Source organism: Scedosporium apiospermum (assembly GCF_000732125.1).
Source record: "Scedosporium apiospermum strain IHEM 14462 chromosome Unknown SEQ_SAPIO_0110, whole genome shotgun sequence".
Lineage (NCBI taxonomy): Eukaryota > Fungi > Ascomycota > Sordariomycetes > Microascales > Microascaceae > Scedosporium > Scedosporium apiospermum.
In genome coordinates, this window is record NW_015971811.1 from 973630 (window position 1) to 987088 (window position 13459).

Genomic DNA, 13459 nt, shown 5'->3' on the forward strand with positions numbered 1-13459 from the left:
GCTTTACTGAAATAGTATGTGAGTCTGCCCTGGAGGTTTCTCGGAGATGCGGCCAGGCTGGATGTAGTCGAAGGGCTGGGCTGTTGATCGGGAATACGGAGTGAAGTGTCTAGTAAAAAGGAAGAGGTAAAGGAAGGAAAGGAGAGAGAAGGGAATGCGGACCGAAAACTAAGTTTGTGACGTTTTCTCACCGAATGTCTCCTCTCAGTTCTCATGATCCTGGATGAGATCCCTCCCCCCTTTCTCCTTGCTTTTTGGTGACATGTCTCTGGCCGGATAACAAACACATGCCGCTTGCTTCTTCTTCTCGTGATGTCTCTCGTCTCCTTGTCCGGGGAGGAACGGGATGGCCTTGGAAGGGTGGAAAACTAATGGAACAATTGTTTGTCCTCTTCAGCGGGCTGAATCGAAGAAGTACGAGCCAACCTCCTTTACAGCATTTCGAGTGCGTCTGTTCGACTTCGTTCTGAGGTGTATTGCTTTTTCGGTTCTCCTTCTTTTCGTTTTCCATGGCGCCATGAATCGTAGGTACTGTAGAGATCTAGAACGGAGGCAGATATATAACGCATGAAGCGGATGAGGCTCACCACGGTGAGAGCTTTCCTCGGCGTCAACGGCCCGTCGTTCGAGGGTTAGACCGCGATAGTACTCTCTGCCTATCTCAAGGGCTATGTCGAACCAGGGACCGTGGCGGCGGACCTATGCTCACCGCCAGCGTTGCCCTCTGGGCGTTTGAAAAGCAAGGAGATAATCTATTTTTGATGGTGTGCCGGCTCACACCTTTTTGATACCCGTCTCGCTTTGATGCCTCCAGCCCCCCCCGAAAATATCGGTCACAGAGACAGAGGTCCGTCATCTAGCACGAAACACGATTGTCTTAGAACGCCTCCCGTATCCACACGCCACCTCCTGTTTAAGTTCCGGTGCTCGAGCATGGCTTGAAGCCTCCAGGAGAAAAAAAAAAGTCAATTTAAACTTGTTCGAGAAACCTCATCCAAGACAAGTTCGTAAAGAGAAGGAACCCTTGCGAGAACTGAATGGTAACCCAAGAAAGATGCAAATATAGAACTCTGTTTTTAGGGCCTACTCACCCGCCGTTGCACCAACCCTACAAGATATCCGCCTGGAAACAACCCTCCTTGTCCCCTGTCCACGACATGTATGCAGCCGGTTCGTAAACCCGGTCTTGGTGGGGAAAGCCCTGTAAACTTGACCTGGAACGTGTTCACTGAACAGACCACAGGGGATATTTATGCCTTGCGTTTCTGACGGCTGTAACGTTTGCCGGGGAGTTGCATTTTCGGTACTGCCATTGCTCGACTCATCTCATTTCCTCGACATATTCTTCGCCCCGAGGAGAAGGATGCCTTGACTGTCATTACCCTATGCTGGTTGGCCCAGAATCGTTGTCGTGTCTCTGCAAAGAAGCATCTAGGTCTTGCACACGATGGCAGAGCAACGAGATTAGTATCTGGAAAAAGACAAACACGGTTGCATAGGCCTGGCATCTGTAGCAAACGACGAAATGAGCATTGAGAGGAGAGAGAGACCCGTGTTGGGGGAAAAAAAAGTACTCTGAGAATCATAGCTTGAGTCTATATAGGAAAGAAGTGATGAGAAGCGAAAGTGTATTGTAGAAGACGCAGTTTCCATTTCCATTATAAAAAATAACCAATTTTGGCGCATATGTGAATGACTGAGACGAGAGGGTGTGGAACGGACGACTCATACTCCTCGTCCCTCTCAGAAGCCTCTCAACCCGATGGTCCACCAATATTAATCGTACAAGTAAACTGAACTTAGCCCCCAAGACAGATTGGACCTCGGCGAAGGTGACAAGGAGAATCCCTATTCTTTGCTGGGGGTTTGCTTTCCTGTTTCTCCCCCTGGCACCACTAGAACAACATATTATGTTTTACAAGGACTCTCGTGTCCACGCGGAGTGGAAGAAGGCTTCGCAAGGCGGCCCGAGGAGATAAGATGACAGACACGCGATGTGATACGGTGAATCCTCTTTACAGACGGCTCTCGACACTTGCTAGCTTCTTCTCGTCAACAGCCCAGTGCGAGTTGGGCCAGACAAGTCGGATGGCATCGTAGATGTGGCTATTAAGTAGGGCTCGTTAGCAACGCTGTAATAAACGAATGGAAAGCGGGAAAGATTGTAAAGCTCTGATGTTGTTGGTAAAGGGGGGCGGAAGGGGGAACGAGGGGTCACACATACTTGACAAAGAGAATATCAATGCCATCCGTCACATCTGGGGGAAGATCCTTGAGATCCTTCCGATTCTGAGCGGGGAGGAGGACAGTCTTCACTCCCGCACGCAGAGCTCCGATGAGTTTCTCCTTGATGCCTCCGACGGCTGTCACCCGTCCACGAAGGGAGATTTCACCCTATAACACCTGTTAGATACCTAGTTCCGAAGAGAGAAAAAAAAAAAAAAGTGAAGAAGAATGGCGCAAAAGGCTAAAAAGGCAACATACCGTCATGGCCATCGTCGGCGGCACTGGGTTCCCAGAGAACAGCGAGATAAGCGCAATCGCCTGCGCAATACCACTGCTAGGACCGTCCTTAGGAATAGAGCCCGAAGGACAATGCACATGGATACTCCGCCCATCCATAATATTAGTGTTAGGCTCCGGCGTCAATCCCAACTCGAACGCGTGAGCCTTGACCCAAGTAAGCGCCACCTCGACGCTCTCCTTGAGCACGTCACCCAGCCTACCCGTGAGCTGCACGTGCCCATCCCCGGGCATATCGGCAACCTCAATGAAGAGGATACTACCGTTGCCTCCGGAGCTGTACGCTACCAAGCCCGTGACGATACCGGGACGGCTCGTCTTTTCGGCGATCTCGTCCTCAAACATCTCGACGCCGAGGATCTCCTCCACGTCTTCGAGCGTAACCTCCGGTCGGTAGGACTCGAGGCGGCCGCCGTCCTTGGCCTCGGCGTACTCGACGGCCTTGGCGCGGCAGACCGATCCGATCTCCCTCTCGAGGTTACGCACGCCGGACTCGCGCGTGTACGAGTCGATGACCTTGGACACGACCTTCTCGTTGAAGACTACCTGGCCCTTGGATAGGCCGTTGGCGCGCATCTGCTTGGGCACGAGATGCCTCAGGGCGATGTGTCGCTTCTCCAGCGTCGTGTAGCCCGGCAAGTAAATGGTCTCCATACGGTCCAGCAGCGGTGCTGGGATGTTCTCAAGGTTGTTGGCCGTGGCAATGAATAGAACCTTGCTCAGGTCCAGGGGTGTGCCCAGGTAGTGATCGGTGAAAGTGTGGTTTTGCTCGGGGTCCAAGACCTCAAGCATGGCAGCTGATGGATCGCCCATGTTGCTTGCCTTGCCAAGCTTATCAATCTCATCCAGCAGGAAAACAGGATTTGAGACGCCGACTTTCCTCAAGCCCTGAACAATCACACCAGGCATAGCAGACACATATGTTCGGCGATGACCCCGGATTTCGGGTTCGTCACGCACGCCACCGAGGGAAATACGGTGGAACTTTCGACCAAGGGCCGTCGCGATCGACCTTGCAAGACTGGTCTTGCCAACACCGGGAGGGCCAGCAAGAAGCAGGATAGGCGACTTGTCAACAGCTCGCTGCGCCTTGAGGGCTTCGAGCTTGGTGGAAGCCACCTTGGGAATCTCGTGAGGGTTTGGAGTTTCCTCCTTCGCCTCGGCCTCCCTCTCCGCATTCAGCTTGGCCTCCTCAGCCTCAGCCTTCCTGATCTGTTCTTCGATGTCGTCATTGACGGATTGCTTCAGCCTCAAGATAGCAAGGTACTCGATCAGTCGCTTCTTGACCTTTTCAAGTCCGCAGTGATCTTCATCCAACTGCTTCCTTGCCTTGACCAGAGTCTCCGGGCCTAACCTCTCCTCTGTGACAGTCGACCACGGCACTTCCGCCAGCGTCTCCAGCCAAGTCATAGTAATGGAGTATTCATTGCCTCCGGGCATCATATGCTTCAGGTGCTTCATCTCCCTCTCGGCAAGCTTGGCCGCATCGGGTGGGAGATTGGCAGCGTCCAACTTCTTCTGCAGCAGCTCAAGCTCATTCGGGTCTTTGCCGTTATCCTGGGCGCTCGGCGGCATACCCGAGGGCGGCGTCATGTTCAAAGCGGCACCCGTCGTAGGCAGGCCGGCGGGCTTGATCTGGCGATTATTGAGACGATCGAGGATTTGAGTGGGGATGGCCGTGACAGTGGTGATGTTCATGTTGCCCTTAATGTCGGAGACTTCGCGCTGGAGGAGTTCAATCACCTTTGCCATCCTCGTCTTGACGTTGACAGCAGCGAGGATCTGGAGTTTCTCCTCATAGGATGTGTCTAGGATATTCGCCATGAAATCGGCGAGGGAGCCCGCGTCCTTGAGTTCCCTCTTCATGATGAAAAGGTTGAGTCGCTGAGCAAGCAACGGTGAGAGTGCCGCTCGAAGGTCGGAGCGGTTGAAGAACGAGGATACTCGAAGGATGGATACGAGCTCGAGAGATTGGGACTTGAGGGTAGCGAAGAGCTCGCGTGTCTTCTTATCCTTTTGGCTCACTGAAAATGAGGGCGTTTCGGGTTAGAGAGAGAGGGGAGAATTAATTGAATAGAAGAGGATTCCCGCTTACCTTGGTCGGTGCATATTTCGAACTCGGTAGCCTCGAAGTACTGGCGCTCGTTGGCGATGGCTTTGAACTTGCACCTCGCAACACCCTCCACCCTAAGCTCCGCACCAGCCCCCGTGCCCTGGATGCCCAAGGCTCGTATAGTTACGCCATATCCGAACAAGTTCTCCGTCGTCAAGTCCGACGTGTCGATATCGAGGAAGGAGAGATCGTGATGATCTGGATCGCGGCCGGCGAGAGGTTGTCCCGACGGGCTAAGGTAGGGCGATGCGAGCGGCACGCATGCCAGCTGAATGGCGTCCAGAGGGTTGCTGGGGCGTTGCGAAGCGGCGCGTTCGTAAACACTGCTGAACAGGTGGGAAATGTGGGAGCTGGCGGCGGGGATGGGGATACGCTGTACGATGCCGGGAAAGAGGACGGTTCCTCGCGTAAGAGGGATGAGAGGAAGAGTGGTGTCGAATCTCGCCATGTCACACGATCGGCTCGGGAGGGTGCTTCGTGAGTGATAAATAGGGGATGAAGGGGCAGAATGGGAATAACAAGACAAAATATGGGAAAATAATGCGATGGAATTACAATTGAAACTGGGTGAAAAGAAAACGAGTAGAGTCTAAAAACAATCGAGTTCTGAAAATGGCAACGGTCTAAAGTGGGTATCAAATGATGCCTTTGTTCTCTCGCCTCCTTCTTGTGATGCCGATGGATAGTTTGGGAAGCCGAGGCAAAATGACGTTGGTTGGTTCGAGCGAGCTTCGTCGAGCTTCTCTCGCCCCCGGAAACGAAGATGGGAGCAGAACCCAGAACCAAGAAACCAACACACACGAGCTGCACCCACACTGCCAGCTGTCGAGCGGCCACTGCCGCCCGCAGGGACCGGGCTGTCGGACAGTGCTGAAAGAGCTAAGATCGACGACGCACAGAGAGACCTTGCCCATTGATTGATGCCTAAGGAGGCAAGGCATGAACCTTGGGTTTCGCGGGGTGCATTGGAGCAAAGCCAAAATCCATTTAACGAAAGTCGCGTCAACCATCCCACTTCACGCGTTTCCCTTCACAGTTGCCCTTTCGACCAAGATACCCCAAACTACGTTAAACAACCTCAAAACTACCACAAATGGGTAAGCAAGGTCCTTATCCTTATGAAACAAATTCCTATGGTTATTTAATATTTTCGTCGAGTATATTAACACCCTGCTAGCTTCCTACGGTGGCGGATATAAAGGCGGTTATGGAGGGGGCGGCGGGGGTGGTGATGATGCAGGCGGTTTCGTTTACGGATCTCAACAAGGCAGCCAAGGAGGCAACCAAAAGGTGAGCGACTCTTTGCACAACCATATTCGAGTTCAAGACGCCAAATCCTAACTAATGTCCCTTTTCAATCATAGTCCCAGAGGAACGAGACGTTACGTCCTCTAACGATCAAGCAAATGCTCGACGCCGAAGAGACCTACCCCGAGTCTGCCGAATTCCGCATTGACGGTGCCCCAGTCTTCCAGGTACACTTCTTCCGACGTTAAACATCGAAAGGATCACGCCTTCTCTAATTTTCTTTCTTCAGATGACCTTTGTGGCCCAAGTCCGCCAAGTAAACCGCCTCCAAACAAACATCCACTTCAAAGTCGACGACGGCACCGGCGTAATCGAAGGCAAGAAATTTATAGACGCAGACAAGTCCGACGAGGGTCCCGAATACACGATCCAAACGGACGACTACGTCCGCGTCTACGGCCACATCCGCTCCTTCAACAACAACCGCCACATCGCCATCCAGGTCATCCGCCCCATCACCGACTACAACGAGATCCACTACCATCTCCTAGAGGCTACCGCCGTTCATCTCTACTACACGAAGGGCCAGCTTGGTCAGCAGGGCGGAGGCGGCGCCGCTGCTAACCCTGCCGGTGGCGATAGTATGTTCGTTGACGATGGGGGCTACGGTGGTGGTGCTGGGGGCGATGCGAATCAACATGCGGCTGGTGCGGCGAAACTTGGGAACGTGTCGGCGGCGGCGCGGAGGTTGTACGACTTTATGCTTAATGCGCCGGGTGGTAACGAGGGTGTACACTTGCAGGAGCTCAGCAAGGGTTTGGGAATGACGGCGAGGGAAGTGCTTGCGGCTGCGGATGAGCTGCTGGGTCAGGGTGTAATATACACCACTATTGATGATGAGACCTGGGCCGTACTAGAGTACTAGAAGGGTTGGGCCGAGGGGATCGGCCGCGAAGGATTGGCACTGGTCATTCGGTCATCAAAATACGCGGACCGATGAGACACGCTTTCTAACGATTTTATTGCAAGAATCATGCCCCAGTTTAGATGTTGAATGAGGGGAGCTAAGATACGGCACGACTATGGGATTAGGTGGACGGTAAATAGGTAATTGCTTGAATGACAAAAGGAATTCAACCCTGTGAAGAGGGACTAATTTCATATGTGGTCCTATCTGTAATTTCAAAATTTGCAATACCGCAACTCCCATGGGAAGATGTTTCCAGTCTCCCATGAAGGCGTCGCCAGTGTGTGTTTATCAAAGCCTTAGCCAATCTGCCCAGTTAAAATCCAAATTGACATCTCATGTAGGAAATTATCAACAGCCTTGTGGTGAATAAACCCAAAACGAAATAGCAGAATAGTCGGAGGCAAGGCTCAGATATTTCACCGGCATAGCAACCAACACCAAGAAACTCAAACGCACGCACACGTATCGTAGCAAAAAAAGCACGACTACTTTCTCAAATCAAGCCTTGACTTCGGCGCCCTGAAACTTACAAGATTGGTAAGTAACATTGCGGGGCTGGGGTTCACGGACCATGGCAGTGAGCAGGACTGGCGAGCATCCACGCGTCAAAGTAATGTCCTTCTTCGCCTCGAAGCCGAACTTCTTGTAGTAGCGCGTGTTAGCGGGAGAGCTGGACTCGAGATAGATTGGACGGTTTTCGGCATCAGCCTTGAGAGAGAATAAGTAAAGTCTCAAAGTCAAGTGTTCCATATACATATTTGTATATACACAACGTGACCAGTTGGGGTTGGACTGAACTTACAACTCTTGCCATATCCCTCAGCAGTTTACTTGCATAACCTTGACCACGCGCCTTCGGCTTCGTACCAAGGTAAACAAGGTAATAGCAGTCGGCATCACGACTGCCCATAACCTCGAGCTTGGTGTTATACAGGAGGGGGAGGAGTTCTTGGAAATACCTTCTCCTCCCTTCCGCAGAAAGAAGGTAGTACATCCGCCAGAGCCCGCTCCGGAGGGAAATCCACCAGCCATCGGCATTGACGCCTGGGGGGAGCCTGTTTACGAGTGAATACCTCGGTTAGCTATCATGTTGTGTATAGAGAGCAACGTGGATCGGACTAGAAACCTAGATGCTTGGCAGCTAATAACTCAAGCTTCACCCCTAAGGACTAGAATGAAAACCCGCTCCTCAACTAGAAAACCTTGGGGATTACCACGAGTCATAGTGCAGAGAGATCATGGGTATGCCGCGTATCTTAGACTTACCAGACAGACACGCAATCGTGTTCAGGACCGATCGTGGTTACGATGCCTTTGAGCAAGTGAGCAGCGGTGATATATGTCATTATATCGACGTGGAGTCGCCACTTCTGTTCGGCAGAGAGGTAATCCATGTCATCCGCGCCTAGGAGGTACTGACTTAGATCATCAGCAGCAAAGGAGTGAGCCAGGGACAGCCCTACCTCCCTACACTCTGACATGCCAACTCTACGGACAGTGTCCTCCCAGGTCGGGGGAATGAGGGAGCTTTTCAACTCAACAAGGGTTACACTACTGCTTACGTGCGCCATGTTGGGTGGTTGGAAGCTGAGAAATGCTTGCACTATAGCTGCCAATTGCAGGTGGGGGCGAGATGATTCCTAGAAGAAACTGGTGTGTTAGTGAACGACAACGGCGAATTGATGTGACGAACAGAGAAAACCCTCGCGATGAACAGAGACGACAAGGAATAAATGCAGACATATGTATATCAAAGAGAAAAAAAAAAAAAACGAAAGAAAGAATCAAAAACTAGAGGGAAAAAACGAGGGGGAGAAAAGTACGGAGTTGGATGGGTAGACTTTCAACAGTCCGCCACATGCATATTAAACATAGGGATCTGGGAAGCTATTGATCAGGCGGGTGCCAGCGAACCGGACCGCGACCGTGGGGAGGCGCCAGCACACTCAAATGCCGGGACGTTGGGTGTAGGTATAGCACTTACAAGGTATTTTATTCTGTATACTATCGCCCGTATGGACTTTCGAGAGTTGTGTCCGAGAAACGGGCATAAATCTGGAAGGATGACGAAGACAATTAAGGCTGGTTCGGAGGTCAAACGACATCAATATCGCCTTGATATAGGGGGACCACTGGAGAAAGTTTCGGGTTTTCTCTGCTCCCCTTTTTCTTATCGGGCAATCAATGCACTTCTCGTGCCTACGGGTCGCCCTAGAGCACTATGAATTGATGAGCGGTTGGTGTTTCCGGCTTCGTCTGGGTTGGACGACTTGGTTGTTGTCTGCGTTTGGGAGGATGACTCGGCGTGGGCAGGTGAGTTGAATGATTCGAGAGCGTGTTGGAGGGTCCGTGGTAGTGTTTGGGTGAGAAAGCTCGAACACCTCTGGTGTGAATTTTAAAGACTGAGAAAGGGATGAGAGAACAATAGGTAAAGTATGTTGGACGAGGGATGCCAGGTGAAGGGGAAGGTGAGCGGGGACTTGGAGATATATGGGCAGGTTTCGGTGAATCGGTAGTGCTGGGCGGTGCTTCGTTAGCGTCGAAATCGAACAAGTTGAGGCCTGGAGCGAGTCGCAGTGGCGAAGTTCTAGTCTTGGAAGCACTAGAGAATAGTTGGGGCGCACGTGGTCGTGCCCCTTGGAGGAGCTAGAAGGCCGAGACTGGGATATGCTTGGCGACAGCAGGGAAGTTCAGGTCGGTGTGACCAGAGTCTAATATAAATAATGCTGGATGATATTTGGATAGACTCTCACTTCTCCTATTTTTGTTTGATCAAACAAGAGGATCAAAAAATATGATCACGCGGAGAAGTTTGTGTTGTTCAGCGTTGTGTTGTGTCGCAGCGGTAAATGGCGAAGGTCGGCTGGGGGAAGTCTGATGTTTGATTGATTTGATGTTTGCTGTTTGGGTGTAAGTGCAAGTAAGTAAGTGCAAGGCGGACAAGTGTTCCGATCTTCCCGTACCCTCAAGAGGTGGGAAAATGCGAGGTATCCCGTGAAGGAAAGAGGAAAGAGGAATCTGCGACGATGAGACCACTTTTGGGAGAAGCTTCAGTTCAATTGCACTAGACTCAGACGGGCGGACACCGGGTCTTATGTAGTTTGCAAGATTTCGGAGCCAAGCCTGAAGCCGTCCCACTTTGCCATTTGGAGGACGTTCAAAATCGTGAAAGGAGAAGGACAAGGAAGCAAACGAGGCAAGTACGAAGTAACACGATGGTACTCTGGCCCTCCACATGAGCCGGGGAAATGCACCCGGGGATGGGGGTATGTGTAGTGTGGAGTCAGGGTGGGTGTCCACCGTGTAAGTGGACAAGTACATACAATTGTAGTGTATTGGGGTAGTCATTGACAGTCGTTGATTGAACTGTATGAAGCACAAAAAGGAAGTGGAAACAGTCCAATGGACCAGGGTATCTTGTCAGCCGAGCCCAGTGCTTGTTGCCCCTTCCTTTCCCCGTTCTCCACGGATTGGTGATCGAGGTAGTAGTGTTTCCCACGCCAAACTCGGCGAAGAGGCTCGCGGCAAGATCGGAGCTGTAGTTTACAACGACGGCGTAGGCGTAGTGCCGTGTCAGGAGACCGCAACTAGTGGCAGGGTGTCCTTTCCGTCGCTGAAGAGAACAACATCAAATACAACAAGCCCACGTATAAGTCGCTTACAAAACCTCAACTCACAATTGCATTCGGTAGGACCGGTCAGTGACCGCCTCAAACTACATCCGTTTGGAAGGATGCGGGTACCAATAGTACGATCAATATGGGCTACACCACGTACGAGTACCAAGAGACTTGTGATGCTCGTATTGACCGATTTAGACAAGGGCAGGCACTGGGCTGGCTGCCGGGGGTCGGGCAGGCGGCGTTGGGATGGGATGGGATCAATGGTCGATGGGGAAAATGGGGAAGGAACATTGAATGGAATGGGATGGACTAGCGGTGGCACCCCCATTGATTGTTCTTTCCAACCCCGGAACAACAGGGAAGGAGTTACCTACCCCCTACGTGGGGTGGTACGACGACTCAAGCTGTTAGTAAGAGCTGGGAAAGTGCGAGTCACAGCGAAATAATGGACTTTTTTTTTTCGTTTCTTTCCTTTTTCTCGTCCTTGTTATCTTTTTAATGTTGCGGTGTGTTTTGTAAAAAGTGGTTTTCTAATTATTCAAGAAAATACGCGGATGATTCAAACCCGGATGCATTTCCATTTTGGCCATTGCCGACCAATGCTTTTTGTTGCCTTCAGTCCTGACCCGGGTACGGGCCTGAGACGGAACGGAGCGAGCCTGAAAGGCCGATGTAGGTGCCCCGACAGGTGGAGCCCAGACCCGGAGCCTCCTTTGGTAGAAGCCACAAACTCTGTGGGTAGGTTTGCTGCAACTAACAATTGCAGGAGGGTGCACAAAGGGACCATCAAATTTACAGCACCAAGACCCACTCAAAACGAACATTGGCCAGCCAGCCAGGCCGTGGTTTTTGCGTATAGACATGTGCGCAAAGCGGACTTGGTATCATCGATAGGTGGTTAGTGTCAGAGAATGCAGGCGAACGCTCTCGCTTCGGCACCAAATCCAGATGTCGGTCAAGAGAGCGAGACAGACAAATTATTACATGGGGAAGGGGGGGGGGCTGAATATTTGTCAGGGTTGCTAGGGGGCACCAGCCAAGAGAAGGCTGCAGGGTGTGGAGAAATCGTGTCAGCTTGCTTTTGCGCATCATGCCAGAAGCAGACGCACGCATATTTTCCGTTGGGAACGGAGCCCAGTCCAAGGTGGTGTGGGTGGTCATGGAATGTCAGTGAACCCCGTTAATGCATGTACAACTACGAAAGTACGACTGCACGACCGACCAAGGAATACACAACCCCACGCAAAGTTGTACGGTGTACTAGTCACATCAACTCGAGATAACCTTCACGGGGCCGCCGCAAGACTAAGATTAATACTGCGTGGAAGCATGCGATAGGATTGCGAAATCGAGATCGAGAGAGAGCAGCACCCCGGTGGGCCGCTGATGAGCAATTCCCATCTTGGGACTGGACCGGGGCTCTCAACGGCGACGGGCAACTTTTCTGCATCCCAACTGTTTGGTGTTCGGTAACAGGTGGGGGGAGCAAACAGGGGGGTTAAAACTTGGAATTTGGGACACAGTCAGAGACCGGGGTAAGAGCATTCCATGAAATGCAGGGAAGGAAGTTGTTGCGGTCTCCGACTCTCCGATGGCTGGGCTCTTGGGGATAATATCCCTTATCAACACCGCCTGAATACTCCGAGATCGAATGGGGGAAAACACCCACTTGCCCACTCTGGCACTCACCCACCCACACTCACACAGTATGCGTATGACACCGCCTGCGGCTCACGAAGTCTTTGACAACCTTCCCGGCTCTCATCCCACGCGCGGTCGCATCATGTGTACTGCACTGCACCGGCGGATGAGACACTCTCGTTCGTCCTGTACACGTCCTGTACAGCTGGGAACCTTGGATGGATGCTTCCCCCCTCCAAGTACCAGGAGGGGGGTATGTCACTGACTTGTTGTTTAAGGGGCAAGAGTTCGAATTTGGCCGCTTGCTTCGTACGGGGTAGGGCTATCCCCTACATCCCATTCCATGTGGATGGTACGGGAATGGACGGGACGATGGCAGAGCCCCTTCCCGTCCAAGAGGGTCAGAGCACATGGATGTTGCTTCTGGCTGCAAAGAAGATGTGTGGGAGGCCTGGTCGCTTGCAGGAAATATATGAACGGATGTACAACCGCGGATTTCCTTGAGCTACGCCAGGGGCCCAAAAGGATTAGAAAAAAGTAAGCATCCTTTCCCCCAATGTTGGCGAAAAAGTATCTCAAATGTATCCTTATCACCCTTTCCGAACGCAAGAGTACACCGACCAGCAAACATCGTCTACCAATGGTTGAGACACAGCTTTTTGCAGCTCGCAGTCGCAGATACCCGCACAAGTGCAGGAGCAATCATCATGTGATGGTTTCCGCACTCCCTTGTTCCCCTCCGTTTGTTTGTCTTTCTGGCAGGAAACTGAGTTCAATTGCTTTCTTGTTTTCGTAAACCCATGGAATTGGGAAGTTCTATCCGCCTCGGGTTATGATGAACCCCGAAAGAAGCACGTGGAAGCCCCAATCGACGATCACCTCCTGAACCTTCTTCCATCCCGGCCAGTCAACTTGCAGGGACCCCTGGGTCTAAACTCGACAGGAGCCTAGCTCAACATGTAGCTGAAAAGGAAAAAAAGGGAAGAAAAAAAAAATTAACATTCGAAGAGCAGACACCAAAGGTAGTCCCAATTTTTATGATTACTTCGACCCGGGTGCGGACCGCGTTCGGTGTGTGTGTGGGCGCCTATTCACTGTGACCCTGGCAAACCCGCCAATGCTCAACGTTGAGTACAGGAAACGCCGAAGATAATGCTTGTATGCAACAAGTTGGGCCCGTGGGGTGAATGACACAGGAATGACAATAGATAATTGGTATAATGGAGACGCCCAATGCCTCCTCAATCCATCAATTGACTTACATCGGATCAGGGATTACCTTTGTAGTTGTTGTATCATTTACATAGAGATCATGAGTTCCGACTCGCTGAAATCTGATAT

General features: G+C 51.7%; 3 protein-coding genes across 3 annotated transcripts; 1 reads left to right on the forward strand and 2 right to left on the reverse strand.

Moving 5' to 3' along the window:
- Positions 1 to 2015: 2015 nt before the first annotated feature.
- Positions 2016 to 5084, reverse strand: SAPIO_CDS7215 (Lon protease-like protein 2, peroxisomal; the record flags this gene model as incomplete). Its single annotated transcript, XM_016789112.1, has 4 exons — positions 2016 to 2106; positions 2225 to 2394; positions 2485 to 4547; positions 4619 to 5084. 4 exons carry the CDS (start codon positions 5082 to 5084, stop codon positions 2016 to 2018), a joined length of 2790 nt encoding a protein of 929 aa, XP_016640939.1.
- Positions 5085 to 5729: 645 nt separating this feature from the next.
- Positions 5730 to 6809, forward strand: SAPIO_CDS7216 (Uncharacterized protein; the record flags this gene model as incomplete). The annotated part of the gene is made up of 4 exons (XM_016789113.1): positions 5730 to 5733; positions 5814 to 5926; positions 6001 to 6111; positions 6174 to 6809. The coding sequence occupies 4 exons, from the start codon at positions 5730 to 5732 to the stop codon at positions 6807 to 6809; spliced, it is 864 nt and encodes a 287-aa protein (XP_016640940.1).
- Positions 6810 to 7352: 543 nt separating this feature from the next.
- On the reverse strand, positions 7353 to 8425 carry SAPIO_CDS7217 (uncharacterized protein; the record flags this gene model as incomplete). The annotated part of the gene is made up of 4 exons (XM_016789114.1): positions 7353 to 7562; positions 7657 to 7909; positions 8121 to 8269; positions 8417 to 8425. The coding sequence occupies 4 exons, from the start codon at positions 8423 to 8425 to the stop codon at positions 7353 to 7355; spliced, it is 621 nt and encodes a 206-aa protein (XP_016640941.1).
- Positions 8426 to 13459: the final 5034 nt, after the last annotated feature.